This window comes from Neopsephotus bourkii, unplaced genomic scaffold, assembly GCF_033783945.1.
Source record: "Neopsephotus bourkii isolate Nb327-2 ecotype Australia unplaced genomic scaffold, CSIRO-AGI_Nbou_v1 NB_1707, whole genome shotgun sequence".
Lineage (NCBI taxonomy): Eukaryota > Metazoa > Chordata > Aves > Psittaciformes > Psittacidae > Neopsephotus > Neopsephotus bourkii.
Genome location: NW_026902181.1, coordinates 3,098,712 through 3,125,107, shown reverse-complemented (window position 1 = coordinate 3,125,107; position 26,396 = coordinate 3,098,712). Strand labels below are relative to the sequence as shown.

General features: G+C 43.7%; 1 protein-coding gene and 1 long non-coding RNA gene across 10 annotated transcripts in view; one reads left to right on the top strand and one right to left on the bottom strand.

Moving 5' to 3' along the window:
• LOC133224594 (uncharacterized) overlaps positions 1 to 5,770 on the top strand; it is a 9,301-nt gene extending 3,531 nt beyond the window's left edge. For 2 of the 5 annotated variants that reach the window (XR_009728893.1, XR_009728894.1), the window contains exons 2-4: positions 1,207 to 1,287; positions 4,652 to 4,748; positions 5,377 to 5,770. This is a non-coding gene — a long non-coding RNA (uncharacterized LOC133224594). Of the gene's footprint in view, positions 1 to 644; positions 886 to 1,151; positions 1,288 to 4,651; positions 4,749 to 5,376 lie in introns of those variants that run through there. The other 3 variants (XR_009728895.1, XR_009728891.1, XR_009728892.1) reach the window with 3 other exon arrangements.
• Positions 1,323 to 26,197, bottom strand: ZBTB1 (zinc finger and BTB domain containing 1). Of its 5 annotated transcripts, none has more exons than XM_061376150.1 (3): positions 25,473 to 25,677; positions 14,100 to 15,839; positions 1,323 to 3,167 (listed from the first exon to the last, which is right to left on the bottom strand). In XM_061376150.1, exons 2-3 carry the CDS (start codon positions 15,817 to 15,819, stop codon positions 3,157 to 3,159), a joined length of 1,731 nt encoding a protein of 576 aa, XP_061232134.1. In that variant the 5' UTR covers positions 15,820 to 15,839; positions 25,473 to 25,677; the 3' UTR covers positions 1,323 to 3,156. The 5 variants fall into 5 exon arrangements, with proteins under 5 accessions (XP_061232134.1, XP_061232133.1, XP_061232131.1 ...); XM_061376149.1 differs by having other exon boundaries at positions 13,928 to 15,839; positions 25,473 to 25,676; XM_061376147.1 differs by lacking the exons at positions 1,323 to 3,167; positions 25,473 to 25,677 and adding an exon at positions 26,068 to 26,197 and having other exon boundaries at positions 13,336 to 15,839.
• Between the last annotated feature and the right edge of the window lie 199 nt (positions 26,198 to 26,396).

Genomic DNA, 26,396 nt, shown 5'->3' with positions numbered 1-26,396 from the left:
CCTTAGTAAGTCATTTAGTCTCATTTTGTGTCTAACTAAAATCTTTCTTGCAATTTAAGGTAATTTTTTTTTTCCCCTCTCAATTTTGGGTATGAGAAAAAGTTATTTTAGTCTTTTATATATATGAAAAAACCATGTTTCCCTTTTATCATCTTTCCAGTAAGATGATCTAAAATCATTCAATCTGTGCTCAAAGGCAAAGTTTTCTCAGCTTCTAGACATTCTCATTGCTTTCTTCTGGATTCTGTGCATGCAACTTGCATCTTACTCTTCAAGTGCACGATCAAAACTGGAGATGTTACTAGCTCATGTCTTACAAGTTCTGAAGGAGCAGATTACACTCCAGTTTAGACATTTAGGTTTTACCCTTATTTGCAACAGCATGATGCTCCAGACTAATTCGCAGGATTTGATCCAAAATAACACATTTATTCTTTTCAATGGAAATTGAAAGGGTAGATTTAGATGAGATCTTGGGAATTTCGTTACTGTGAGGGTGGTGAGACATTGGAACAGGTTGCCCAGAGAAGCTGTGGCTGCCCCAACCCTGTAAGTGTTCAAGGCCAGGTTGGACGGGGCTTGAAGCAAGCTGGTGGAAGGTGTCGTTGCCCATGGCAGGCGGGTTGGAACTGAATGGTCTTTAAGGTCCCTTCCAACCCAAACCATTGTATGAAATTAAGCAATTGTTCCTTTATTTTCACAGCTAATGATTCCATCTTGCACTTATTCCTAGTTCCTGTTAAATAACATCTTATGTTTTCAGATCACATTTGCATCTTGCCAGTATTATTCTGAATTCTGATCTTACCTTCTAGTATACTTGAAGTCGAATTCTGCTTAGTCTTGTTTGAAGATATTAAAAGGATGCTCTGCATGGTCCAAGGGGTGAACAAATGAAAACAGATCATTTTGTCTAGAACTGGTGTGAACGGGGTTAAACAACATACTGTAATCATTGGTAGTAACTGTAAACTAGTTATTTTAAATCTTAAGGGAAATAGTCTACTGCAAACACAGGCAAAGACCAATACTTCATACTCAGAGATCAATATAATTCTATTAATTGCTCAGATCCCCTTAAAATGCTTAGTGTAAAGAATGTTTGTAACTGAACTGTAGCAGAAGTAAAAATTTCTCTTATTTTCTCATGCCTATGATTATTTGTTTTTTACTCATCTCAGTTTTCCTTCTTATCATTCTTAACAGGTTAATGGGAAAAACGCAGGAGCAGATGAAACAGGTGGTAACTGGAACTTCACCCTGTTGTTGGGACTGTTATTAACTCAGGTATCAGATGGAATTAAATGAAAATAATAAGCAGATTTGTAAGAACATTTTATTAGAGATACTGTATCAAAGCACAGAATAAGCTTTAAAGATGATGAAAACTAACCTGGAATGTCTTCAGCGTTACTCTACATAGACTACAAATAATTGCTACGTTACAGAACAGTCACAGCCTGTTCTAGATGTCCTACGCTTAGTATACTGTTGAAGGCCTGTCTTCAGGTGATGGTATAAACATAATGCGCTTTTCTCCTCTGCTTCATGGTGGTCTTACTGTAAAGGTCCTTCCTGTTCTGTATGGCAAGGACACCCCATTTTCTATTAGAGTTGCCAGCTACAGTGTGCCTTCTTCCTGCAGAATCCCTAGTGGGATCTGGCTTTGCCCAGTTAGTCACCATCTTCCCCTTTGCTCCAGCACAGCCACTGGGAAGAAGCGTCAGCATTCCAGTATTGTACTGAAGGCTTTTAAAATGCCCACATTAATGTTCAAGGTGTTAAGTGTTAATAGAGCCGATACTTTCAACATCTATATACTGAAATGTTTGGGGCTGTGTAATTAGGTTAAGCAACCACATTTAAAAATATCTGAACATCTTTTCTTCCATTTGTATAGCAACTTTATAAACTCAAAAAGAGTAAAGCAAGCAGACACATGCCCTATACAAGCTGCAATACAGACAGTATTTTACACACTTCATAACAACAGTAATGAAAATTATGCTAATTATATATAAAATTATAGACAGACTCTTCTTGAGATAACAGTTACACTGAACAATGAAACATCCTTTTATAGTCATGAGTAGAATTAGTAAGATGCGTAACTATAGCAGAATATAGATCAGCATGTTTAGTTTGCTTACATGTCTCAATCTGACCCATTGCTGTCTGGGGAAAACAAAAGAAATTTGTATTTTTTTTAATCAATGCTGGCCCTAAATTGAAACATTTACTGCCTTATTTTTTTTGTTAGGGCTTCCCCCCCACCCCATTAATTTAGCTGTAAACATTATTAAAAATGCACAAAAATGCATAAAAATTGCTTAAATCTGAACAGGAATGCCTGATTCTCCTCTTCAAGACAGGTTTTGCAAGGCTTAGATCCAGAACAAGGTGCACCCTGTGCCCTCTGAAGATTATTTCACATTTACTCATCTCCTTCTTGGTAAAAATTTTTCACCATTCTTCCAGTAAGACCAGAGCACCATTTCTTTACTATCCACATACAAGCACTGTGCTTCATGGAAGGTCCGCTTCAGCTTGCAAATGATGATCATGGCAGCAGGGGAATCAGGTCAGCTGGATCTTTCTCACCATCCTGTCCTTCCTCTGCTTTTAAGATTTTTCTTTTTCACCTCATACTTTTCTTTCTTTTTCTTTTTTTTTTTTTAACACATGGTAAGTTTAGCATTGTACATAAGTATATAATGTTTGAACTAAAAAAATCTAAGCAGTTTTTGACAGAAAGTCTAATAAGCCTTATTTCAGAAAAGGAGCACTCCAGCACATGAATAGCAAATTCTGCAAACTCACTTCAGTGCAGCCCTTAACACCTGGCATCTGCCTCTTTTGTGTGTCTGCTCCATGAAAGGAGTCTTCAAATCTGTTTTTAACAGGTGTAAATAATAGTCACAAGGAGGTAAGTTTTATGGTACAGAGAGGAGTCCAACAGAACTTTTACTGCAAGTTCTAATTTGACTGTTTTGGTGCCTTTTGCGACTGCTGCAGTATGTCAAAAAAAGCAAAGGTGGTGCCAATTCAGATCTGGCACACGCAGTTCTGAGTTTTTATGAAATCTTTTGACGACCAGTTCTTCCTCATGTCTTCTCCAAACCTGGTTCTCTCAGTTGTTCAGAAGCTTAGAAGTCCCTATTTCACTACTGCCATGCAGAAAAGAAATGCAAGAAAAATATTAAAAGTCAGAAGCCCACACTCCAGTACTGTATTTGCTAGCATGATGTGGTCCCTCCCACCTCACTATGGTGTGGTTTTGCTCCAAATACCCATCCTTAAGTTCTATTCAGAGCATCTACCACAATCAGGAACTCTGTTTAAAAGCCATACAGTTAATTTCCTTCAACCCCTACCCTAACAAAATGTAATTTAACCTTCAACCATGTTCTGACCTTGTTTCAGAAGCTTTTGTTTGTTCTTTTCTCCTTTGCCTTCCATTTTCAAAACAGCTAAAGATTTGCTGAAGAAAAACTTCTCTTTACTTTCCAACAGTGGTTTATGACTTAGCTTAGTGGATGCTCAAAAAATTGCATGGCTGTTACTTCTCAGCCTGGATTTCTCATAGCTTAGACCCCCCCTTACTCTGAAATACTTACTACTGCTTCATATTTGCCTCTGGGTTTTGGGTTGTGGGGTTTGGGTTGTTGTGGGGGTTTTTTGTTAAATGCAGATAAATGCAGATAAATGATATAAACATCTACAATTCCCATGTCTCTTTTGACCAAACTAATTTATAACAAGTATGAGCAGCTCTGTAGCTGACACAAACAGTCAAGAAATTGGAAACATGTGGATGTAACTTTTAAAGACAATCCCTGAGTTTTTTTTGTTGGTGCACCAACTGCTCTCTCTGGATATGTAAATCGTGTTGTACAAATACACAACTGTCCCACTTCTGGCTAATTTACACTTGCTGTGTCTATGTGCACTATGGCAGCCTGGACCAAGTAGCTGTGTCTACACTGCAGAGGAGGAAAAGCTTCAAAGCTGCACATAAGCCAGGTTTATCAGCTGTCTGCATTACTTACCTGTTAGAGCATCCTCAAGGCCAGCTCAGGGCTAAATTTGCTGGCACACCTTTGAGAGGAAAGCCTTGGGAGTGGTGCACCACACTTCAGCGTGCATTATAGCATACCCTGTGTGACATGTGGTCAGGCCCTCACAGCATATGCTAGGTCCACAACTGACTGTGTATTTTATTTGCTCTCTGTATCATGTCACGTACTTCATGGTAGGCAAAAAAGCAACCTGGGACAAATTACTTTTGTTTCATGACAGGAGGGTGATGTGAATATGCAGGTCTTGGGCAAACTGCTAGCTTCAAAGTACTGCTGGTTCTGGCAGCAAGTACATGTGTCTACGTACTACTTTCTTCAAATCTCTGAGGGGAATTCATTGGACTGATGGTGTTCTCTCGAAGTAGCTTTTACCTGACTAGCTCAAAGGTCAGGAAATGCCTTTTTTTGTTGTTTTGTTTGTAAACTAACAAAGGAGAAGAAAAAAAGGTATTCTAACTACAGTATGCATGTGAACATTACTTTTCCCCAGGCAACATCAGTGTTTAACACTGCTGTTTATCAAGATGCGGGCCTGCATTTTACAGTCAAAGAAAGATCTCTGTCATTTGCAGATCATACATAGCTCATGCAGCGTGACTGAGTTTCTTGACACCACCATCCTCAAATACACCAACTACCCTGTGTGGGACCACCTCTGAATGTGGGAAGGTAGGTTGCCTATGAATAGTAAATTACATTTTTCCGATGAGACTGCAAAAATACTGTAAACCAGTGCCAACTGTGGTGGTATGGTGTACATGCAGAACTGTGAACACCCAAGAACTGCTGGCACTGGTAACAGCTTTTAGCCCACAGTAAGCTAAACTAGAGGTAAAATGTTGTGCCTTCCTCTCAGACTCTAAAATCCTCTCGCTACCCTGAAAACAGAAGCTGTTTAAGGAATGCACAGCTGCAAGAGTATCTGCTTCACTCTTCACACAGTGAACTGCTCAACTGTGGAAACTTTTTGAGCTTTTTAAATGGAAATATGCATGTTTCCGGGTATCCACCAGATGGAGCTCATACCTCCCCATCACACAAATCATGAACATCTCTTAAGTTAAAGCTCTTCAGAGATACTACAAAGGATGCAGTTTCTTTCACTCATAAAAGTCAGAGGAAATCTGTGATTAGCTGGATGTTTACAAATAAAAGGAGGATCTGGAGGTAGATCAAAGATAACTCCCCAGATTTAGCATGATACCAAGTTCCTGTACTAATAACTTCTGCATCAGTTTGACTGTTACATTATGTGATTGATCTCATCATGTATTAAAAATGTTTTTATAATTCTTAGTGCATTTATTAGAAGTCTTAAGATTCGGACAGCTGAAAAAAAATTATAAAAAGAACACCCCACAGCTAACAAGATCTCCCAGGTTCCATTTAAGAGAAGCACCTGCTGGGTTCTTCCTTACCCAGTTTTCTGCAATGTAAAGGGTATCAAGAGGCAAAGATAAGCACAGTTCCAAAATCTGAAGAATTAAGTACTTCAAGCTTAGTAAACAGGAGCGATAGCACTTAAAACCTGTTCTCTAATGATCCAAATAGCTCTGATGGCCCAGTCATACCATACAGGCTTTTTACTGAACAGTCTATAGCTCATCCAGGATCTCAGTAACTTTGGCACAACCCCAATGACTGGGGAGAAAAGCAGATCCGAAATAAAAGATTATGATGTGTGAAATACACTGAGTTAATGTATATGTGTTTTAAGGGACATCTTTGTTTTGATTCTGGGTAACAAACCAACATAGCCTGTGAGGTCTGGAAGGCCACAAGACTATTCCTACTTTCATAGTACTGCTCTGTTTGAAGCTGGTATTTCTATTTGGGGTCTAAGCCACACTGAACTTAACAAATAAACATTTCCAAAGGAAACTGCCTTTGAACTGTTTAACTCTTTGCCTAGCAAACTAAAGTTGAAGGACCTGTAATAATTACTGTAAGATTTTTTTGTGCATTAAGCAACTTATTTTTCAGTTTCTAAGTTACTTATCATCAGGATCTCTCTTTTCTGGCACAACTGACCATGTTAGCAACAGCCTTTAAAATCTAAGTGAAACACAACCCTGTCTGAAAGCAGACTACGTGGGGCTTGTTCTTCAGGCATGCAGACTGTGCCAGTGTCATGTTTGGCAGCATATGTAAGTATACACAAATTATATTTAATCTACTTGCTAGCAGAGCAGCCCAGAGATCCAAGCTCTCTCCTGGGCTGTGGGACATACTAGGACAATTTCTTCATCTGTTCTAAGGGATCCTACCCTGTATTTCCTCTATAATACTACTGTATCTGTCCTGAAAGAGGGATATTCTAGATTTCATCTCTTAAATTGTTTCCGCTTTGTGTAAGTAGTTAAATAACCAATGGCTAGAAAGCCAGACCTAAGTAGTTTGGCAGCTGGGGCTCTACCAGCAGGTACCAATAGAGGAACCCCATAGGCAGGAAGGAAACAGGCACTGTCTTTAGCATCCTGAATAAATGCTCTCATAATGACTTGTGTAAAAGGAAAGTGTTAACTGATACCAGAAGTATCTGGTGTATCTATCAGCAAAACCAAAAGTAATCTATGGTATTCAGCAAACTCTTTTTTCTTTTTAGCCAGCGTTATCTGCATTTCCACAGACTTTCATGGTCTTGGGGCTTTTGCCATGGAGAGAAGGACATTATATCATTTCTCCCATCCATTTTCTGGGGAGTTAGAAGCAGAAGTCCTTCTGGTGACCCATCTCCAATATAGTGGGATGGTTACCTAAAAAAGGGGAGGATAGATTATTACTGAATTGCGTAGGTTCAATTGAACATGTGAGAACTATTGAAAAAGGCAAATTCTTAGCCCTAGTCACTGCTTTAAACAGGAAGAAAGCACATCTTCCCATTTCAAAATAACACAAGGCAAATAGAAGAGCCAGAAGGATGAATTTTTTTAAGTAGCAGCTTTGTCATCAGGGGAGATGGAGGAGAAGATATAGGAAAAGACTGATTTTTACATCTTTCATGTTGGCAACGCTGCTGCTGCAGAGACAGTGGCAATTGCTGACACTGGTGGCACTTTCCCTGACAGGTTGCGAAACCAAGGGCTTGCAGACAGTCCAGATTTCCAGTGGATGTCCCACAATGCACTTAGCCTCCAAGAGCTGTCTTCTCATTCCGTATCAGGAGTCTTGGGATGTCTACAAAACCACAGATGTACTGAGATCATCTCTGATTTGCAACCAAAAAAAAAACTACAACCCAAAATCTCAATTGATGCAAATCACAGCTGAGTTTGAGTGAAAACAACAGCAACGCTAGGTTTTCATCAGAGAGGGAAGTTCTTGAACAGCTCTGACAGAGCTAATTAATTTTTTTCTCCCATAGGAAATGCTAGATGCTACATTGTTCTTGTGGTTGTAGTTGCAGGAAGATTTACTATGGTTTTATTATGCCGGAAGGCCCAGAAAAGGATTCAAACTTTTCTGTTTTCTTGCAAGAGAAAAGATACTGACCACTTCTGAAATTCTAGGTTCTTGGGGTGAGGTGTGCCACGGTAGCTACACAAAACCAGTTAGTCAAAATCTGGCCTTGGACTATGCTTCTTTCTCATTTCACAATTCTGTTCCCTGGAATATATTAACACAAAACTTTAAAAACGTATTTTCAACTACTTATATATATGGACTGTGCATGAATTACTGAAAACAGTTTCTCTAAAAGCATTAGGCGTGTCACTGTTTTCCTTGTTGACGTAAAACAAAACCAAAACCAGAACAAAAAAACAAAATTACAAGACATTTGAGGGCAAAAATGCCCCAAAGAAAAATCTCGTAGCATTTCTCTTGTAAAGTTGTCACTGGTCATTCAAGTACATGACAAGGAACATGGGCTGTTTGTCTCAGGCATGAATATTTATAGTCATGATGAACTGACTCCTGAGTCATGAGCTCTGTGGCACTGTACCAAATTAAGATTTGTCTTTCTGCATGAAAAAAATAAAACAGAGTCACAATTAATTCCAGAATTGTAGAAGTGACTGTAGAAATGGCAGAATTTATAAAACATGTCCTTGGCATCTCCCCCCTTCAAAATCTCAACCTAGCAACACGAGACTACACTGCACAGCAGTATTTTAGGAGTTTTTTGGAAGTTGAAAGAAAACACAGAAAGCTGAGAACCACAGAAAAGTCAGATTTTACAAACATGTTCCTAATTTCTAGCCTTCAACAGATTTTTACAAAGTGAAATTAGAGATGCTTCGTCCTGAGGTCTTTAAGTCTGTGACAAGCATCAAACCAGCTGAGAATTAGGGGAATCAGAGTATTTGACTTTTAACCGGTTTAGGTTAGAAATCACTTAGAAGTCAGAAGCAGGCACATGTGGATGCAACAGATACTGCCAGCATCTCCTTAAGGAATTGTCCTGAGTTTTCAATATTCGTTCACAAAGCAGATGACTGCCCCTCTTATTGCAAGACCCAGAGAAGTGCATGTTGTGAGTGGTGAGGGGCACGGAGCAGTAGGAGAGCAGGGGTCCAGCTGCCAAGCATGTGAGCAGCACAGCTGCATCTGGGCCCACAGCTGGAGGGCACAAAGACCAGAGAAAGGTGGAAGCCAGTCCTGGTGTTTGGCTGGACAAGGGGCCCAGCTCGTTCCTGGCCTTAGGCCAGGCCAATTGCATGAACCCAGTAGCGTGGAATGCCACAGTCTGTTTCAAGAAAGGTTAAGAAAGCTCCAGAGCATATTTGAGTGATGAACTGAACACAGGAGGGTTTCCAGTTCTTGTAAAGGGGGCAGATAGCATAGTTGTGTCTCATTTGTACGTAAGAGGCTGGGCTGCCTTTTTTCCTTATCAGGAAATAGGAGATGAATGGAAGAGTTCAGCTTCCATGAGGATGCTTGGGGGAGACAGAGACCAAGTTAAGCTCAGGATGTGCTCTGAGTGCTGGCACAGCTGGTTTAAGCAAAGGAGCCCTCTCCCAGCCACTTATTTCTCCCCTCAAGTCACCCTTTCTATTGTGCTAGCACTAAACCTAACATAGAGCCGGAGAGGAAAGCACAGCAGGGAACTGGTCCAGACAAAAAATAGCCCCACAGGGAATAAAAAAAGGCCCATTGTTTGATTCAGTTCATTGTGAAGCTACCTAAATATGTGCTTTTGAAAATGGAGAGGGTGGCACACAAGGGCTATGAGAGCTGAAACTGGGGAAGGACTAAGGAGCTACCAGGGCTCAAGGTGGCACTGCCTTCCGGAGCAAACTTACATCCTCACCAGCGGCCAAGATACTTTAGCACTAGTGAGTTAAAATACAATAGTGTAGTTACTTTTATAACAATGTATTTTTAATATAGTGGGCAGTACATTTCCTGTCTAGCACTCTGAAGAAAAAGTATGCTGAACTTTTCTCCATTAACCTGTTAAATAGGTAAGTCTCCTGATAAAAGCATAAATTTGTAGAATTCTGATATTCTAATTATTCAGATCAAGATTTCTCCACAGACCTGTTGGCTACAAGTATCATACACAAAGGGAAATACTCTTTGAACTGAAAAGTTGCCAATACGCATTTACAAATACATGTAAACATTTCCTCTGAAACTGAAAAAGAAGTTTAACAGTTTTTGTGGCATTTTGAAGCTCATTCCAGGTCTTCATGAATTGCCTCTTCTTAACTTTCAGTAAACCCTGAAAGCTAAGAGCTAGGCTGGCTATTTACAAATTATTTTCAAGGTTGCAGCCCACACCACTACTAGAGTTAGGAGAACAATAGAACATGGAGAGGTCCTCCAAAAATAATAGATCACTTAAAAACGTAAGTCAGAACATCCAGCTGATCTTTCTCTTTCTGGCTGTGCTTTGTGCAATGTGGTATGCTTACATCTCCACTCTCAAAGATAAGCGCTTTGGCACTCTGAAAGACCACATAGCATAGTAAGGAGATGCAAAGGAACTATGTTATGATGACACAGTACAAATTTGTTAGAGGAAACAGAAGCCTAAATGAAGTATTGTTTGCTGCCCTTCACTATCTTTCAAGTAACAGTAACATTTCTAAGGTATCCTAACTGCAGTTGTTTTGTTGTTGGGTTTTGGTTTTTTTTTTCAGGTCTGCTTTTGCTCTGTCTGCACAGCAAGCAATGCTTATCATGACAGGAGTGCTGAAACACAATCATTTCACTCTCCTGCAGATGTCCCATTCTGGGAAGAACACCCCTGTCCTCAACAGTGAGCAGCCCCAGACTGCCCCAGCACCCACCCCTTTTCCCCTTCACATCAGTCAAATTCCTTCTGTAACTCCAGGTCTTTTCTTCAATAGTCCCATGCTGTTGCCCCCCCCCCCCTCCTCCCCCACCTTGCTTTTACACCGCACCATAAACACCCTCCCCATCTATTTGCAAGCCAGGATATCCTCTTTAAGCCTTAGTACCTTTGATTTGCTCTCCTATATTCCCTGTGATAATTTTTCAGGCTACTTTCTGCTTTTCTCTGGCTACATACAAGTAGATCCACTAGATCCACTCTTAAGCTCCCTGAAGTGCAATTCATGCTCTTTTTGAGCCCTACAATGGACATGCATGCACGTGAACTCCAAGGCACTCTGTTTTGTTTCACAAGAACAGGAAAAACAGTAATTCAAGTTCATTTGGAAAGGTTTCACAAACTTTCTTTTGAAAGGCTACGACAACACAGCTTATATTTGAAAACAAAGGTATTTGGGGTGTTTATAAAGTTAGATAGTACACATAAATACCATCATTCCCAGTTCATCCATTTAACTTCTGTAGTTGTCAGGTCTACTTACACTGGGAAGTCACTTTCTGAAATGTTTTTGGGTCCAGTTCAGGCTAATACACTGTAAACAAGGGCTCCTGACCCCAAGCAGGAGTCTCCATAAATCACCCTTAGCCCTTCACTGCATTGAGGAACAATCTCTTAGTTCGCAGAGGTCACCTCCTCCTTTTCAATGAAGTCTTTAATTTAGTCTTTGCTGCGCCACCACAGCCCTTCCCCAGCATAGGAGCTGGCTGTACTTGGTGTGCAATTTGAGTGTGCAGTAGTGAGCTAACCACTGGGGCTGACAGCTCCCCGAGCCAGGCTGAGTCATTCTCATTCTGGTCTACAGGACGTTTCATCCGTTCCTTCAACTGCCCCCTCCATGCCACCTTTGGGATTTGCTTCCCATTGCACAGCTCTAATCCTGCCCCTCCAAACTTTGCCACTCCATCCCACTCAGGATCTCCTCTCCCAGTCGGCCTTCCCACTCTCCAAGTGCCACAAGAACCTTCTGCCAACTCCCCCAGCACCTCCCAGTTCTCCCTCACTTCCCTTGGCAGCATTTCCCAATCCAGACATAGCTGGTACCGTTAAGGGATAACATGTATGTCAGAGAACTGTCATGTGAGGTGCATTACCCCCCTCTGAACTCTTCCACTACCGCACTTGATTAACTAGTTCATCTTTAAGATGATCATTATATTTAACTGTTTTGTCTTTTTAAGACCTTAACAGTCACCTTAACACTGATTCCAGTGCTAAAAAGAATTAAAACACCCATCCCGCTTATTTGATCTCTTACACACTGAGTTTTAGTCTGGGTTGGGATGGGGAATGTGGAATAAATTCTGAGGGGGCAGCTCTGAATTAACTGAAATGCTGGAGTACATTCATGTCCATGGTCTTTTTGGCCCCAGGGTTATTTAGGACTTGGTTGACTTCATCATCATAGAAGAAGACACAGGACTGAGCAGTTAGGGCAAAAGCTAAAGGCCTGAACAGCACCTGAAGCAGTCACCACCCAGGGAGCCAGCTGCTGGCACAGGACTGAGGTCTGGCAGCAGGGTCCTTCTCCATCAGTGCGAAACACACACATCTACCAGCCAAGAGAAATTCAAATGCATGTTTAGAACTGAATAAATGCAAGGCGACTCATACCGATTTAAATAGTTACAGTGGAGACTCTGAACTGCATTAATTTCTCTAACAAGCCTAACATTACAGTTCAATACCCATCGTAATCCCCCGCATAATCCCCAAGAAACAACAAGGGATCAAAACTCAACTCTGACAGTGACAAGCGCATGAAAGCCCTGGACTAGACTCAAAGCCCCGGCTCCTATTCTCAACCCCACCACTGGCATGTGAGGTGACAGAATAGAGTATTTCAGTTGGAAGGGACCTATAACAGTCCAACTGCCTTAATTGGTGATCTAAATTGCTTTCCTCCCTCTCTAGGAAATAGCATTACTGACCTCTCTGATAAAGTAAAATCTGCTGGGAGAAAGTACTGCAAGGTTTCATTTTTTAATAGTTTTCTCCACCATTACGTATCAGGATCCTGTCCTCCCCCCATTAAAAATCACACCCTTAACAAACACTGAGACAGCTGGTGCCTGAGAGTCAAAGCCAGTCATTCTCTCAAAGGCCAAATTGCCTCACTGAACTGATGTCAGCTGGTACTTAGTAGGATTTTATATTCAATTAAGAGACAACCTACACAGATGAGGGCTATACTAGAATCAGAAAGGAATCTTAAAAGGCATAAAATGTCTTTACATTTATTAAGCAAACTCTGCAGTCTTGTTATATTCCTGTTGAAAACCAGAACATTCAGAACGTATCATGAAAACACAAAACAGAAAGGCTAAGGTTCACATGAGCCACACTCCCCCTTCCCCTCCCCATCCAAGCAATGGGACTATCTTCACACCCATCCATCCCACTTTTAACTTCCCAACACCATCAGCAAGGCACCATTTACAGCTAGGCTGAAAAAGAGAGTCTTCAGTGCATATTGCCATTCTGCATTCCTAGGAATCCACCACAGCCACTCTCCCCTTGTATAGTAGAATAAGCAGGTTATATATACCCACACTGGTACAGATAGTAAAAGAAATGCCAACATCACTTGTACAGTTCTGCTAGGACTTCAAGTCTGGAAAATGACCACTCTGCTGGGAACTCCTTGGGTATCCCAACAGGCATTAACTCCCTTTCCCTTTGTATACACCAATTCAAATCTCCAAGGTTTAACTGAGCCTATGTGCTCTCACTCCTGGGATGCACCTTCCAACAAAGCCAAGACGCAGAGGACCAGGACAGCCAGCTCTGCCCTTACGGACAGAGAGCAAAGGATTATTTCTTGGCATCTTTTTGTCATTTTGAAAATGAATTTGGGGATGATGAACAATTACGCTCTTGCACATTAATGGCTGTGATCTAAAATTTGTACATGAAGAAACAACGCATGGAAATATTAAAGCACTCATCTTACGGAAATGGATCCGAGAACTGTTTAATAGCAGTCAGTGAAGGGGTAACATTGTGCTTTTAATCTACAGTTTAAAAATAATGATTTGTATATCTACTTAGTAAAACAATAAAATTAAGAACAGAAACTTGTATTAGGAAACAGTGAAAATGTAATAATTAAACACATGATGCTTTTCAAAGCTATATACTTAATGAGCCTAAATAGACACCTATGGTTAGGAGGGTCTTAAAAAAAATAATAAAAAGAGGCCTATTTTCTCTTTTTTTTTACTTTTTTTTTTTTCTGTACTATACTATATGCCTTGCTTTGGTGTTCTCTCTGCTGCCAGCTTAATGCTTTAACAGTATTTATGCTTATGTTCTTTTCAAATGCTTGGCATTATAGTGAGATCTCATATCTTTCCTCAAATTAAATTTTGCTCCACATACTCCACATGTATACAGATGAACATCCATGTGCTGCTCCAGTTGCTCATTATTTGGGAATATCTGAAAGCAGACCTGGCATATAGTCTCTCCAGCTGATAAGTGAGATATCATATGCCGTACATGGTCATGTTTTCGGAAGTTTCCTTGATCACAAATGGAACAGACATACCTGGCCATGCCTTTGTGCATATCATTGTGGAGCCGCAACTGGCGCTCTCTTAAGAACTGCTTCCCACATGTCTGACAAACAAACTGTTTTTCCTTGGTATGAACGGTATAGTGTTCCCGCAAGTGGCAACGCTGATAAAATCCTTTCCCACAAAGATTGCAGAAATGCTTACGTCTGTGATCCCTCTCGTTCTCTTCCATCATGGAGTTCTTGAACAGATCTTGCTCCAGGCAGTTTGACATATGTTCAACCGCAAGGTTTTCAGTTTCAAAACGCTGACCGCAATTAGGGCATCGGAAAGGACAGGCTGAATGCTTGTATAACTGTTTTTTTTGAAGGCTGTTCATTGGGAAGTGACTGTCCCTGAAGTCCTCCAGCATCTCTGCAAACATCATGTCCCTTATTTCTGACTGCTCTTCAGGGTTTTCTTCTAAGTCCATTTTCTCCTCAGAATTTCTGATACCATTCATGGTCAGATCCTGGGGTTCTCCACACGTCTGCGCATGATCTTGTAACTGCTTGCCTTTGACCAGTATTTGCCCACACTTGCCACAGGCACATATATTTTCTATGTGTTTAGATAAATAATGAGAGGACAAATCTTCCTCGGTGATTGTTAACCCACAAAGTTCACAGGGAGTGTTCTCCATGTCTTCCTGAACTGAAGGAGGCTTCCTGTTAAGGTGCCGTGGACTTTTCAAGCACTTTCTTTCATCCTCATCCATGGATAAACGGGGTTTTAATGTCCTCCGAGCACTTCTCTTCTCTCTGATCTCTTCCTCAACATAGTACCTGTAAAGCGGCTCTTCCTGTTCATCATCTAGGTCATCATTGTCAGAAGACTCATTGCAGTCTTTATCTGTCACCTTAATAATATTAAAATCCTTCAGTTCATCAGCAGGATTGTCCTCTGGTTCCATCTTGATAACAATCCTCTTCCTCTCAGAGGCTCTACTTCCTTCTTCACCTGATGTCTCGGAGGCAACCGTGCTGCTTTTTCTGCTTGTGACGTTTGACACAGGAGACGAAGAATCGTCCACTGCTTGGCTCAAGTCCCCCTTGTATTTTTCTGTTTGCGTGGAGATAACTTTAGAAGTAGAGTCCTTTTCATTAAAGTCAGTTTTTTCAGTACTGTAGTACCTGGCACTTTGGTAGGAATGCCTGTTAGTGCACGTTAACACGTGCTCATCCAGTAGCTTTTCACAGCTAAAACTAAACCCGCAGCTGTCACAGGTGAAGCTTCTTCCAAAGCGGCGCGAGTGGGACACACGCTCTTTTGTGTGAGAGAATTTGGACGTGGTGCTTTTTTTGCAGACATCAAACAGTTGTTCAGGGAAGCTGCTTAGTTGCAAAGCTTCCTCATCAGGCTCTTTGTTATGGGATGTATTTACTGTTGAACTTGGCGGCTCCATGCCCCACCTGTTTGCTTCGCTGCCATTTCTGCCAAGTGTGTCTTCATACATTCTCACACCAAATATCATTTTGCTATTCTGGGTGCTAGAAGCAGAAGATGAACATTTTAAACCAGATGAGTCTGTATCCTGTATATCTTCTAGACATTCAGGTACATTATAAAGCTGTAGATAGTTCATGGCCACTTTAAACTGCTCAAAATTGGTGGGGGCTGTCATAATTTTTCCTAAGTACATGAACTGTAAAATAAGATCAAAGCATTCAGCGCTAATCTTCATGTTGCTTAGATTCAGCTGGGCTGTAGTGTGTTGATGGTTCATAAAAAACATCCTAAAATAGGAACTGCATGCAGCAAGGACTGCTTTGTGTGCTTGAAAATAAATATCATCGATAGCAATACAGCAGTCACACAGAAAGCCCCACTCTCTTTGGTTGTTTAGCTGCTGAAGGACATAGTTGCTGTGGCTGGTTCTTGCCATCTTGTACTTCAGTTACAGCCCTGCATAAAGAAAAGACATCTGTTAGATCACGAGCACAAAAACAAAACCTACTTAAACGGAGGGAGGAACTGCCATCTTTTTCCTCTCTAGGTCCTCCTATTCTCACACTGTTTGTGGTTCAGCTTCCTGTCTGGAGATCTTCGCTGGTAACTACTTACAAATATTGATGCCAGTGAAGACATCCATAACTCCACGCTCTCATCACTAGACTTACAAGACCAGTAAACTAATAAACATAACAACTGCACATGTCAATCAGAGCAACACTGCTAAAATATAAATTAGCAAATGTATCTCAAAATCCTGCAGCCAAGATTTTCAGATATGAATTCTGAATGCAGAACTTTGAAAACTTCACAGGGCAAACTTCTGTAAGATGGCCCAAAGACAACACTCATACAAGGTAAGCTGACTCTCAAGAGTAAGCTTACCTTGTGAGGTGAATAACCACTCTTTAGTCTCATCTTACATTTTTCATCCATCAGTCCAATGGGCGTACGATACAACACATAGAATACATAGTCTGAGCTCGAACCAGCCTCTCCCTCCCCATTAAAGGAACCTGAGAAGATACATCAGCAGAGCATCCACACAAGCTGCATCCACACGCTTTTACTCTTCAAGACAGCTCAGGGACACTTTCAACCTTATCTGCAAAGCATCTAGCAAACCAGGAACTGCAAACTCAAAGGCATTCTCAGAAGTGCAGGGCAGTCCAGCTGTGGTGGCACGTCTCACATACAAGCCCGCTGCAGATGGTGACCAGGCTAGCTGCGTGACAACCACACAGACTGCACAGAGGCAGGAAGTGGTGCATGCTGTGCCTCCAACTGCTTTCAAAACCACTCGTTCAGAGTACTGTAATATAACCAAAACATGTAGATGGGAGACCAGACAAAGGAAAACTTCACAACGGAGAACTGTGAAAGCTAGCAAGGCAGAGGTGAGGCCACAGTGAAATGAAGCCTTGACAAAGACTAGAGGGAAAGGTCTATGAGTGCTGAGGGTTGCTGTAAGTGAAAGGGCTAATTTGTCCTCAAGAGAAAAGAGGAAGAAAAGATACTGATTTATGCTAACAAAAACATCCAGAAGAAATGTGTTGTACAGAGGAGGTGTGCACTTGATTTACGGAAGATAAACTTCAACTGCAGCCACATCCAACAGCTAGTCACTACTTACTTTGGAAAACCTTCACCTACATACATAATTATACTAACTGCACAGGAAGGGAGGAGAGAAACCAAAAGAGAGCATGAACAATGCCCTAACTGAAATGAAAAACCTAAAGCAGTAACAAGCATTCTTAACATTTTGCAAGGTTATTGCAAAGAATACAAACAACTGTAAGAGATCTGTACAAATAATGTATAGGCTAGCAAACAGCATACGTTAAATGGCATTTTATGACTCAATTTTTTAAGCTGTCCAACATTTAAACAAAATACACACACAAATGCTCCCTGTTCTTTTTCCCCTAATAGCTTTCATCTCCTAGAGGCTGAGAAACGGGTGGAGAAATTAAATTCCATAATTAGTACTGAATTTGCAAGTTATAGGTGTTGCCTGGCTTGTTTAGTAGCAAACCTAATGTTAAGTCACCGTTCTTCATTCCATTAAGGTCTGCCATGGAAGAAACATGCTCAAGCTCTCAAGACAAGAACATTCTCACCCCACTTGGTAATATTCCCTGCTGACTACTCACATAGCACCACCTACGGATCACCACCAGCACAAGACCTTGTCTGGCAACAGGACCCTTATGATTTGTGTTGAACTGTAGTGAGACAATGAGTATCTGCATGGCAGCGGTGCTCCTCTGCTCTCAACCCAATCCTCTCAACACCCAAAACTCAGGGCAAGCACCCTGCCAGTAATAATTCTCTGACCAGTTTGGCCCAATGGTGTTCATTGCAGAAGTACAACTCACGGCATGGAATGAATGTAATGACTTTCTTAATGACTTGTACAGGGGTGGCTTTCAAAGTAGGATAACCTCTGAAACAATTTCACACCTTTTCTACAGAAACTGATTATAGTCTAAGTCACTGGGCATATTTGGGTGTTTCTGTGAAAACCAGCAAAGCTCTCAACACCAAGTAATAATAAAAGTGCACTTCATATTCTTCCAAGTGCTTTTTTTGGATTTGAGGTAATTCATTAGATGCTTACATGCAACTCAGTATACTGTATCAAGCATTAAGAACAGCAGCTGCATAATGACAAAGAATTGACTTCAACTTCCACATTATAAGAGTGAAAACCAAAAGAAAGTGCAAAGATGCAGTCTAAGAAACCATAGGCCTCTTGGTATGAACTGCCATCAAGACGAGCAAAGGCTCAGGACAGCTCGTTTTAATCTCCTCATCCTCAGAAAGTGTCAAACTTTATACTTTTTTTTTTTTTTCCCTACACTAGAAGTACTCCATCATGTCTTCCAATAGCAAAACAGCAGTACAAGCGGCAAGGCTGGACCGAAAAGAAGGTCACAAACTATGTGCACACACCTGCAGACAGGGGCATTTCCAAATAGTGGGAAAGATCTGGCAGCTACTGGAGCGACAAGTATGCAAACTCATCAGAATTTTCCACATTTCCTCCTTCTTTGAAAAAGGTGAAATACATTTTCCTTTTGGCAGGGGAACTCTTGCAGAGCCTTCAGCACAAGTCCCAGTACACAACAAGGACCCACTGGCAATGCCTACCTCCTGCCATGGCTCTGGAAAAAGCCAGCTGGAGCATGAGGTCACTTGGCCAGGATAGCAAGGTGCTCAGATACCCAGGCTCTCCTTCGGTAGTACTACACATAGGTATTAAAATAGAGAGTGTTTGAAGTTATTTGTGTTAATGAAAGCATTGGCATCCTCCCTCTGGATGCTGTATTAACCTGCTGGATGTAACTGTATACTTAAGAGCTGCCAACACTTCCCCCTGTGACAGCCTGTGTTGGGCTATTTAAAACATCGACATATTTCAGACAGCAAAGGCAAAACTTCCCCTTAGAATTGTCTGCTTTGGACTGATTCATTCTTTTTTTTTTCCTTCACAGAAAATTTCAGTCAAAATGGGTCCAAAAAATGAGGCTAGAAAAAAGCTTTCATCTATTATTTCATTATTTCTTTTTTCTTTTAAAAAAGTTTCTTTTCCAAAATCTTTGAAGAGAGACTTAATAGGGGAGAAAGTGCTATAACTTGGCTATGTTGTCACGATATAAAATTCTGCCTGAACCTGGCCCAGCTATAAGCTTGACAGGGAGAAGATAGAAATTATCAGTTTGTTCACACTTAAGACTTTTGTTAGTTACTAAAGTTTCAGCTTACAACCTTGCTGAGAACATTTAACCCTCTTGCAGCTCCTCTGTACATAGGGGCCTGCCTGAGCCATCCCACCCATGATGAAACTCTCCTTTTGTGCAGAGCTCTGACATGGGTTTGAACTCAAAAAGGGTAGATACAAACTAGACACAGGGAATAAAGTTTTTATTATGAGTGTGGTGAAACACTGGCACAGGTTTTTCAGAGTGCTGGTAGATGCCTCATCCCTTACAGGCTAGGCTGGATGGAGCTCAGAGCAACCTCATCTAGTTCAAGATGTCCCTGCTCATTGCAGGCAGGTTGGATTGAATGGCCTTTAGAGGCTCATGAAAACCCAAACCACTCCATTATTCTATGTGTCACCTCCACAAAGTCACAGCAGGGCTTGCTGGAGATTGCTCTATACCACAACTTGCTGATGGGTTTTAGCATCCCTCCTGGTAGCTGGATGGAGAATCATAGAATGGTTAGGACTGGAAAGGACCTTAAGATAATCTGGTTCCTACACCCTGCCATGGGCAGGGGCACCTTCCACTAGAGCAGGTTGCTCAAAGCTCCTTCCAACCAGGCCTTGAACACTGCCAGGGATGGAGCATTCACAACTTCCCTGGGCAGCCTGTTCCAGTGCCTCACCACCCTTATAGTAAAGAACTTCTTCCTTATACCTAACCTGAACTTTCTCTGTTTCATTTTAAATCCAGCACCCCTTGGCATGTCACTACAGTCCCTGACAAAAAGTCCCTCTCTGGCATCCCTATAGCCCCCTTCAGATACTGGAAGGCTGCTATGAGGTCTCCATACAGCCTTCTCTTCTCCAGGCTGAACAGCACCAACTTTCTCAGCCTGTCTTCATATAGGAGGTGCTCCAGTCCGCTCATCATCCTCGTGGCCCTCCTCTGGACTTGTTCCAACAGCTTCATGTCCTTATGTTGCGGGCCCAGAGCTGAATACAGCACTCCAGGTGGAACCTCAGCACAGCAGAGTAGAGGCGTTGGATCACCTCCCTTGCCCTGCTGGCCACACTCGTTCTGATGCAGCCAAGGACATAAAAAGCTCCACAGTGAGAGACATGGCCTGCTCCTGCTCCTCCCGCTACTCTGTCCCATTCCTAACAGCCGAGTTCCGGCCCAGCTGCTCTGCTGCAAGGTGGCAGCTCACCCCACAGGCAAGAAGATGCATGGTTCTGGGTCACGAGAGCCAGACCCAGAAGAGGACCTGGTGAAAACACAGGGAGATTGGGAAACGTAAGAATGTGAGGGAATGCTTATGTTAGTGGGGAAAGCAGGGCCTCTGAGTGGAGTGGTGAGCTGAAAGGGGACTGCTCATTCGGCACCACACTCAAGAGATGTGAAGAAAATGAGAGTGGAGGACAAAAACGAGAATCTCACAGCAATGAACACTGCCTTGGAGAACAGCATCCCACCACCAACATTGCCAGAACAGATCATTTCAACCTTCTTTTTTTTTTAGTTGTGTGGCTTGCATTTTTTGGATGTCCAGTTTACACACACAGTGAAACATTATCAACGTCAGCTAAGGCCAATGGGAGCTATCCTCTGTATGTATTAATCACCGAGTATCTTGGAAAATTAAAGCTTTACACAGGCAAGTTTGTCAATCCAAAACAAACAACCCACATCCACAAGGAACACAAGTAACTCCATCCTCAGCAGTGAATACATCTTCAGCATTGAATACAGCAATGTGCCACAGTGTAAGCAACAGTGAACACTGCGGAGGTATTCTGAAAAAATCAGCTAGAAAAGCATCTGATATGAAAAGTGAAGATATTTGAGTCAGGTATGATTACTCTGATTTTCAAATTTAAAGTCTCTTTAGGCATTTTATTTTCCTAATAAATGTTTATTTTTCACACTGACACGCTTTGATTCAAGCTGTCTGTCTGCTACCAGGTATTTTCTTTTGAGTCAGTTCTCAGATACTACTACTATTCGGATGTTACCATGAACAAGGTTACATGCACTATTACACTAACCAAATGTGCTGTTTAGAAGTCTGCTAACAAAAAGAACAGGTATTTACTACAGCCCCATGTGGGTTGTTTTTTGTTTCATTTCCTCACACTCAAATTTTTCTGAGATGTTTTAAAATTAAATAAGCAAAAAAGTCCTAAAGCAAAGAACTGGTAAAGTTCTTTTGCTAACTTTGCTGTCTTTAAAAAATACCACAAGGTTCAGAACTTAGGAGTCTTCTGGCTCCTAAAATTAGTAAGTGGTTTTCAAAACCCAGCATTTCCACTGCTGAGCCGGCAAAACGGAGCACTTACACACTCAGTTACTGGCTGCTTTTCTCTGGAAACCAAGAGCAGGCTGGACAAAAGTATAATACATGAGTGGAGAATTCGGTGCTAATAGAAAATAATACTGGAAAACCTCAAGAAAACAACGCCCAGTTACCCAAAGACACAAGCACACAGGCACCAGAAAGCAAATTCCTCACTCTGGTCTGATACCATATATCCCACTTGGCACGGGTTCCAAAGAACTTTCCTCCCTAAAGAGTTAATTTGACTTTGTGGGTCAGATCCACCACAGAGCCTGGATTCCTAAACAACAGCACCCAGATGCTCAAGAGAAAATTGTACACATCTAAACTCTCCATGTGATGCCTGAGCAGCTTAGGTGTTCAGCTACTGCACTGACCATGGAGCTGTTGCAGGCTCCACGTTTTTAACTGGGCATACTTAACAGGAAGCCACCAAGTCCTGTGTAGTCTAAGGCGGCGCCTCAGTTTACACTAATGTTGCAGAAACAGCAAAGACCTTGGGGCCAGGTGACCACCTCAGCAGCGGGAATGGGCAAGATGCAGTTTGCAATGCAAGCGTAGCCTTGATCATGAATTAAAACAATTATGGGAATTCCATGCACTGCCAGGGAAAATCTAATTAAGCTCCATTATTCAGGCTACAAAGGACTGAATGTATAATTTATCCTCCTCCCATAGCCCTTCCAATCAGCTGCCTTCAAGCATGCTAGTTGTGAAGCCATTTCCAATGAAGTAGATACTCATCTTCAGACACATCCTGATGGCTGAATTAACTCATTTTAAAGAGACTTGTGGCCAACGTATAGAAACAAGTTTCAGCTGACACTCAGGTTACTGAATTGGGGAAAGGTAAGATGCGCCAAAGCCCTGAACCACAAGCTGTCAGAGCCAACTCAACAGGCAGTTCTCTGCTTATTCAGCATCCATGTCCACAGATGAGAAACAACTGTCAAAATTTAGCAAGTTATTAATTAAAAAATTTAGTCAAAGTTTAGCAAGTTTCTCAGTTGCTAATTGAGAAGATGTACTGCACGCTGTTAGGTAAAAACACTCCTCTAAAGACACAGAATAAGGTGTCAGAAAACCACTGGTGAATAAATTAAGAAAATAGAGTTTGCACTAAAGCCCCATCTCAAAAAACTTTAGATCAAATCTATGGAGTACGAGTATCAGAGAGAGCTTGCACAACCTTTTAAACTAACTTGCTAGCCACAGAGTATTACTCTAGAAAGTCACAGTTATCTTTTATCTGACACCTTTACAGTCGTAAAAAGTTGTCAGGCAACAAGGTAATAATATGTTTAAAAGAAACAACTAGTGGGGAAAAAATTATGACACCCCATTTATGCCTCGCAGCAGAGCGACAAGCCTTTTCATCCATGCTCTTTCAAGAGCTGTCAAGAGGCATCTTGGTGGTTTAGCCATCTGTTGGGACCCTCAAATGAAGATACATGTACCTTCCAGTAAGGCATCCCTGATTACATACAAGTTGCACTTCGGCGTAACAACTTGCTGGATGCGTATGAATGAAGCACAGTAATTTGTGATACACAGATCCAGCTACAGATTTCATTGGCTCTTTCTGGTCTTAAATGCTTCACATTTTACCTGCAGCACGTAAGAAAGATAAAGCCACTAAAGTCTCCATCCAATGAAACAGCTTTAATATGGGGGAAAAAAAGCAACAGCCAGCTAATTCTAGAAAGTTTTGCAGTGGCACAACATGCATGAAGAAAAAATTACAAGACAAATCTGAGGACATAGATGGTCTTCATGCAGATGTCAGCTATTGTGACCACACGCTGGGTCTGCAGCAGAACTCTCTGGGTGGTGGTGTATACTGTGCCCAAGCAGAGGGTGGGCAGGATAACCCAAACACTGGGAACCACTGGTCATACTGAAAAATGCACACATGGCTTCTCACGCTACATGCATGCGAGGTCTGGAAGGACTCTAGTGAGAGGTCCAGCTGTAACAACTAAAGGAAAGGACACTGGAATTTTTATCAGGGAACTTTCATCATCTCAATTCTGAACAGCTATTTTGTTTCCCTACAGACGGTAGGTAACTACTAAGGCTTTGTGCATCCCGGACTTTCAGGGCTCTCCACTGTCAGCAACAGTGGAAATCTGTGAACACATTCAAGTAAGAAAGCATCCAAAAACCCAAATCACTGGTTGGTATGAGCACTCAATTTAACTCCTGCAAATTCCTGTGCCAGTGACACCACCGGTTGAGCATGATGAAGACAAAACTTGTGCAAGCAGAGCTGAAGCATCTGCGATCTTATTCCACACAAAATGTTCCGGCTACGAGGAAGAAGTGGCTTCTATTACTTCTCCCAGCTTCCCACGCTGCACCAACCCATGTCTTCATTACCAGCATCCTCCTGCAGCTGTCTGTGAACACACACATGCACCCCTAGTGCCTATTGGTGCACTGCTACCTCGAACAGCAGCAGAGTGCAACTAATACGACTTGTTCCTCCTCAGGTTTTCTGGCGAGTCACCGAAAAATCTCTCCACGATCTTGTCAACTTGCTGTACTGCTGCTAAGAAAATCTCTGCCAGCACTGCAGCCATTCGTGTTTGGCCAGTTTTCCCCACGGCCAGATGGTCTTAACACCTCTCCCCCACTCACCATGAAAGCTTAAGTTGTAATTTGGCAAAAATGAGAAGCCCGCATGCCCCCTGCTCATGGCTGCTGTGTGGGTTTTTCCAAGAGCTGTAGTGAGGAATGTTAAACAAACACCTTTAATTAAAGGAATGTTTGTTTAATGTAATTAAATGCCTAAGGATCACCACACTGTTGCAGCCCCAGACAGATCTGCCGTATGTGCTTGCAATACTCTAGTGCAAGGAAAATAATGCAAGCAAATGACATAAGCCAGCAGTAAATACCAAATATTACACAGCATCCAACCCATGCTATCAATTTACCAATGCCTACGTGTCAAGAGGAACCGGCACTCATCTACCAGCTGACAAACAGGCCTAACTTGAGAGTCTGAGTTACAAAAAAACCTGAAAAATAGAAAAGAATAAAACCCTGGCCCCAAACCCACAGCGTGTTCAGTCCCTCTACGCCTTTTGATACTTTTCTATCATTTGAGGAACGGGACTTGCGACACTGCTCCCACAGCAACACAAGGCTTGTTTTTTATGTGACAAAACTCTTCCCTTTCCAGCCGCCTCCGAGGCGATCCTGGGCACTGCCAGCCCCGAGTGAAACCCAAGTCTGCTGCCTGGCAGGGTGGAGCATTCCCTCCAGGCTGCAGCTCCACTCAGTTCTTCGCTCAACTACTGCAACTCGCTCGAAGTTTTGTTTTGTTTTCAGAACAGAGGGCGCAGGGCCGGGACCCGCTAGCCTGCTGCCGGGGGGACCCGGCTCGGCGGCGATAACGGCACTGGGGATGTTTAACGTGACTCCCAGCCCCGCAGCGAGCCGGCCAGCGCCCTGTCCTTCCTGGCCCCGCGCCTCCGCACCTCCCTAGGCCGCTTCTCGTTTCTCAGCGCGGCTCCCCGCCGAGAGGCCCGGCATCCCCCCGCCCGCTTCCGCCGGGCCCCGAACGCCGGGCGCCGCGCCCGCGCCCCCTTCCTCCCTCCGCAATCCCGCAGGTGGAGCGCGCCCGCCCGGCTCCGCTCAACTCGGGACAACCGCGCCAGACCCGCCACCGCGGCGCCGCCACCCCTCGGCCCCCGCGCAGCCCGGGCGGCGCCGTGCTGTACCGCGCCGTACCATACCGTGCCGTGTGGTGCCGTGCCGTGCCGCGGCAGGCCGCCTGGCGCAAGGTCACGGCGGCGACCGCTCGCCAGGGACCGGCCGCGGCTGGAAAGCCCCTACCTGGCAGCGCCGCTCCCCCCGCGCTACAATGGCGGGCCATGCCGGGCCATGCCGCGGCCGGCGCCGCTCGGTACTTCCCACCTCCCGCCGCCGGCGGAGCTGCGGCCGCCGCGCCGCCCCCTGCCTCCCCCCTCCCCAGTGCCCAGCGGCGGCCCCCGGACACGGCGCAGAGGGGCGCGCAGCCCCGCTTACCCGCGGCGAGGGGAAGCGGCGGCCGCCGAAGGGGAACTGCCCGCTCCGCTCCCGCCGCTGCTGCTTTTGCTGCTGCCGCCGCGGCTGCAACAAAGGACTTCCGCCCCACCGCGCCTGCTGCTGCCGCAGCGCCGGCTCTGCCGCGACCGCACGGAGCCGGACCCCTCCCCTCGGCGGCCGGCGGCTCCCGGCCCCGCCGCTGCCAGCGCTGCTGCGCCGCCGCCAATGCCCGGGCCCGGCGGGCGGCTCCCTGCCGCGCTCCCCTCTCCTCCCATGCCGCGGGGGAGGCGGCGGGGCCGGAGCGGCGCGGTCCGGGCCAGCGCTGGCGGCGACCCCTCCCCATGTGCCACAAGCCCGGCCCTCCGCCGCCTCTCCCCCCTCTCTCGGCCGGCGAAGCCATTCGGGGAGAACCTGGAGCGGAGCATCATCTGCTGGCCGGCGCCCGGCCAGGACCCTCACTGCCGGGCTGTCCCATACTGCTCCCGGGTGGGAGCCTGCCCCCACCCCGCGCACCGGGGCTTGCCCCACGGGACGGGGTGTCCCCTTGCTCAAGCCAGCCCCGACTGGCGGTAACGGGGAAGTCTCGGTTACCCACGTGGATGTTCAACGTTTCAGTTGTGTACCCGCAGTCTTAAGGCCTCCTGCGCTACAGCTTCGTTGCAAGTTGCAAGAAAATCAACTGCAAGTTGCATGAGAAAGTGCTTCCTTTTTGCTGCAATTTTCACTTGTCAGTATCACTGCCTTCCCTCGTTGAGTTCTAAAGTGATGCAGGGGGCACAGGGGTTGCCACACATCCCAGGGATAGCCCTTTTGAGTTTTTTTCCATCTTTCTCGGTGCTTTCCCAGGCCCTCTTCCCATCACTCTCCAGACCTCTCTTGTCTAACAGCATCCAGCTCCTCTCATACTGGCTCGTGTGAGGAAAT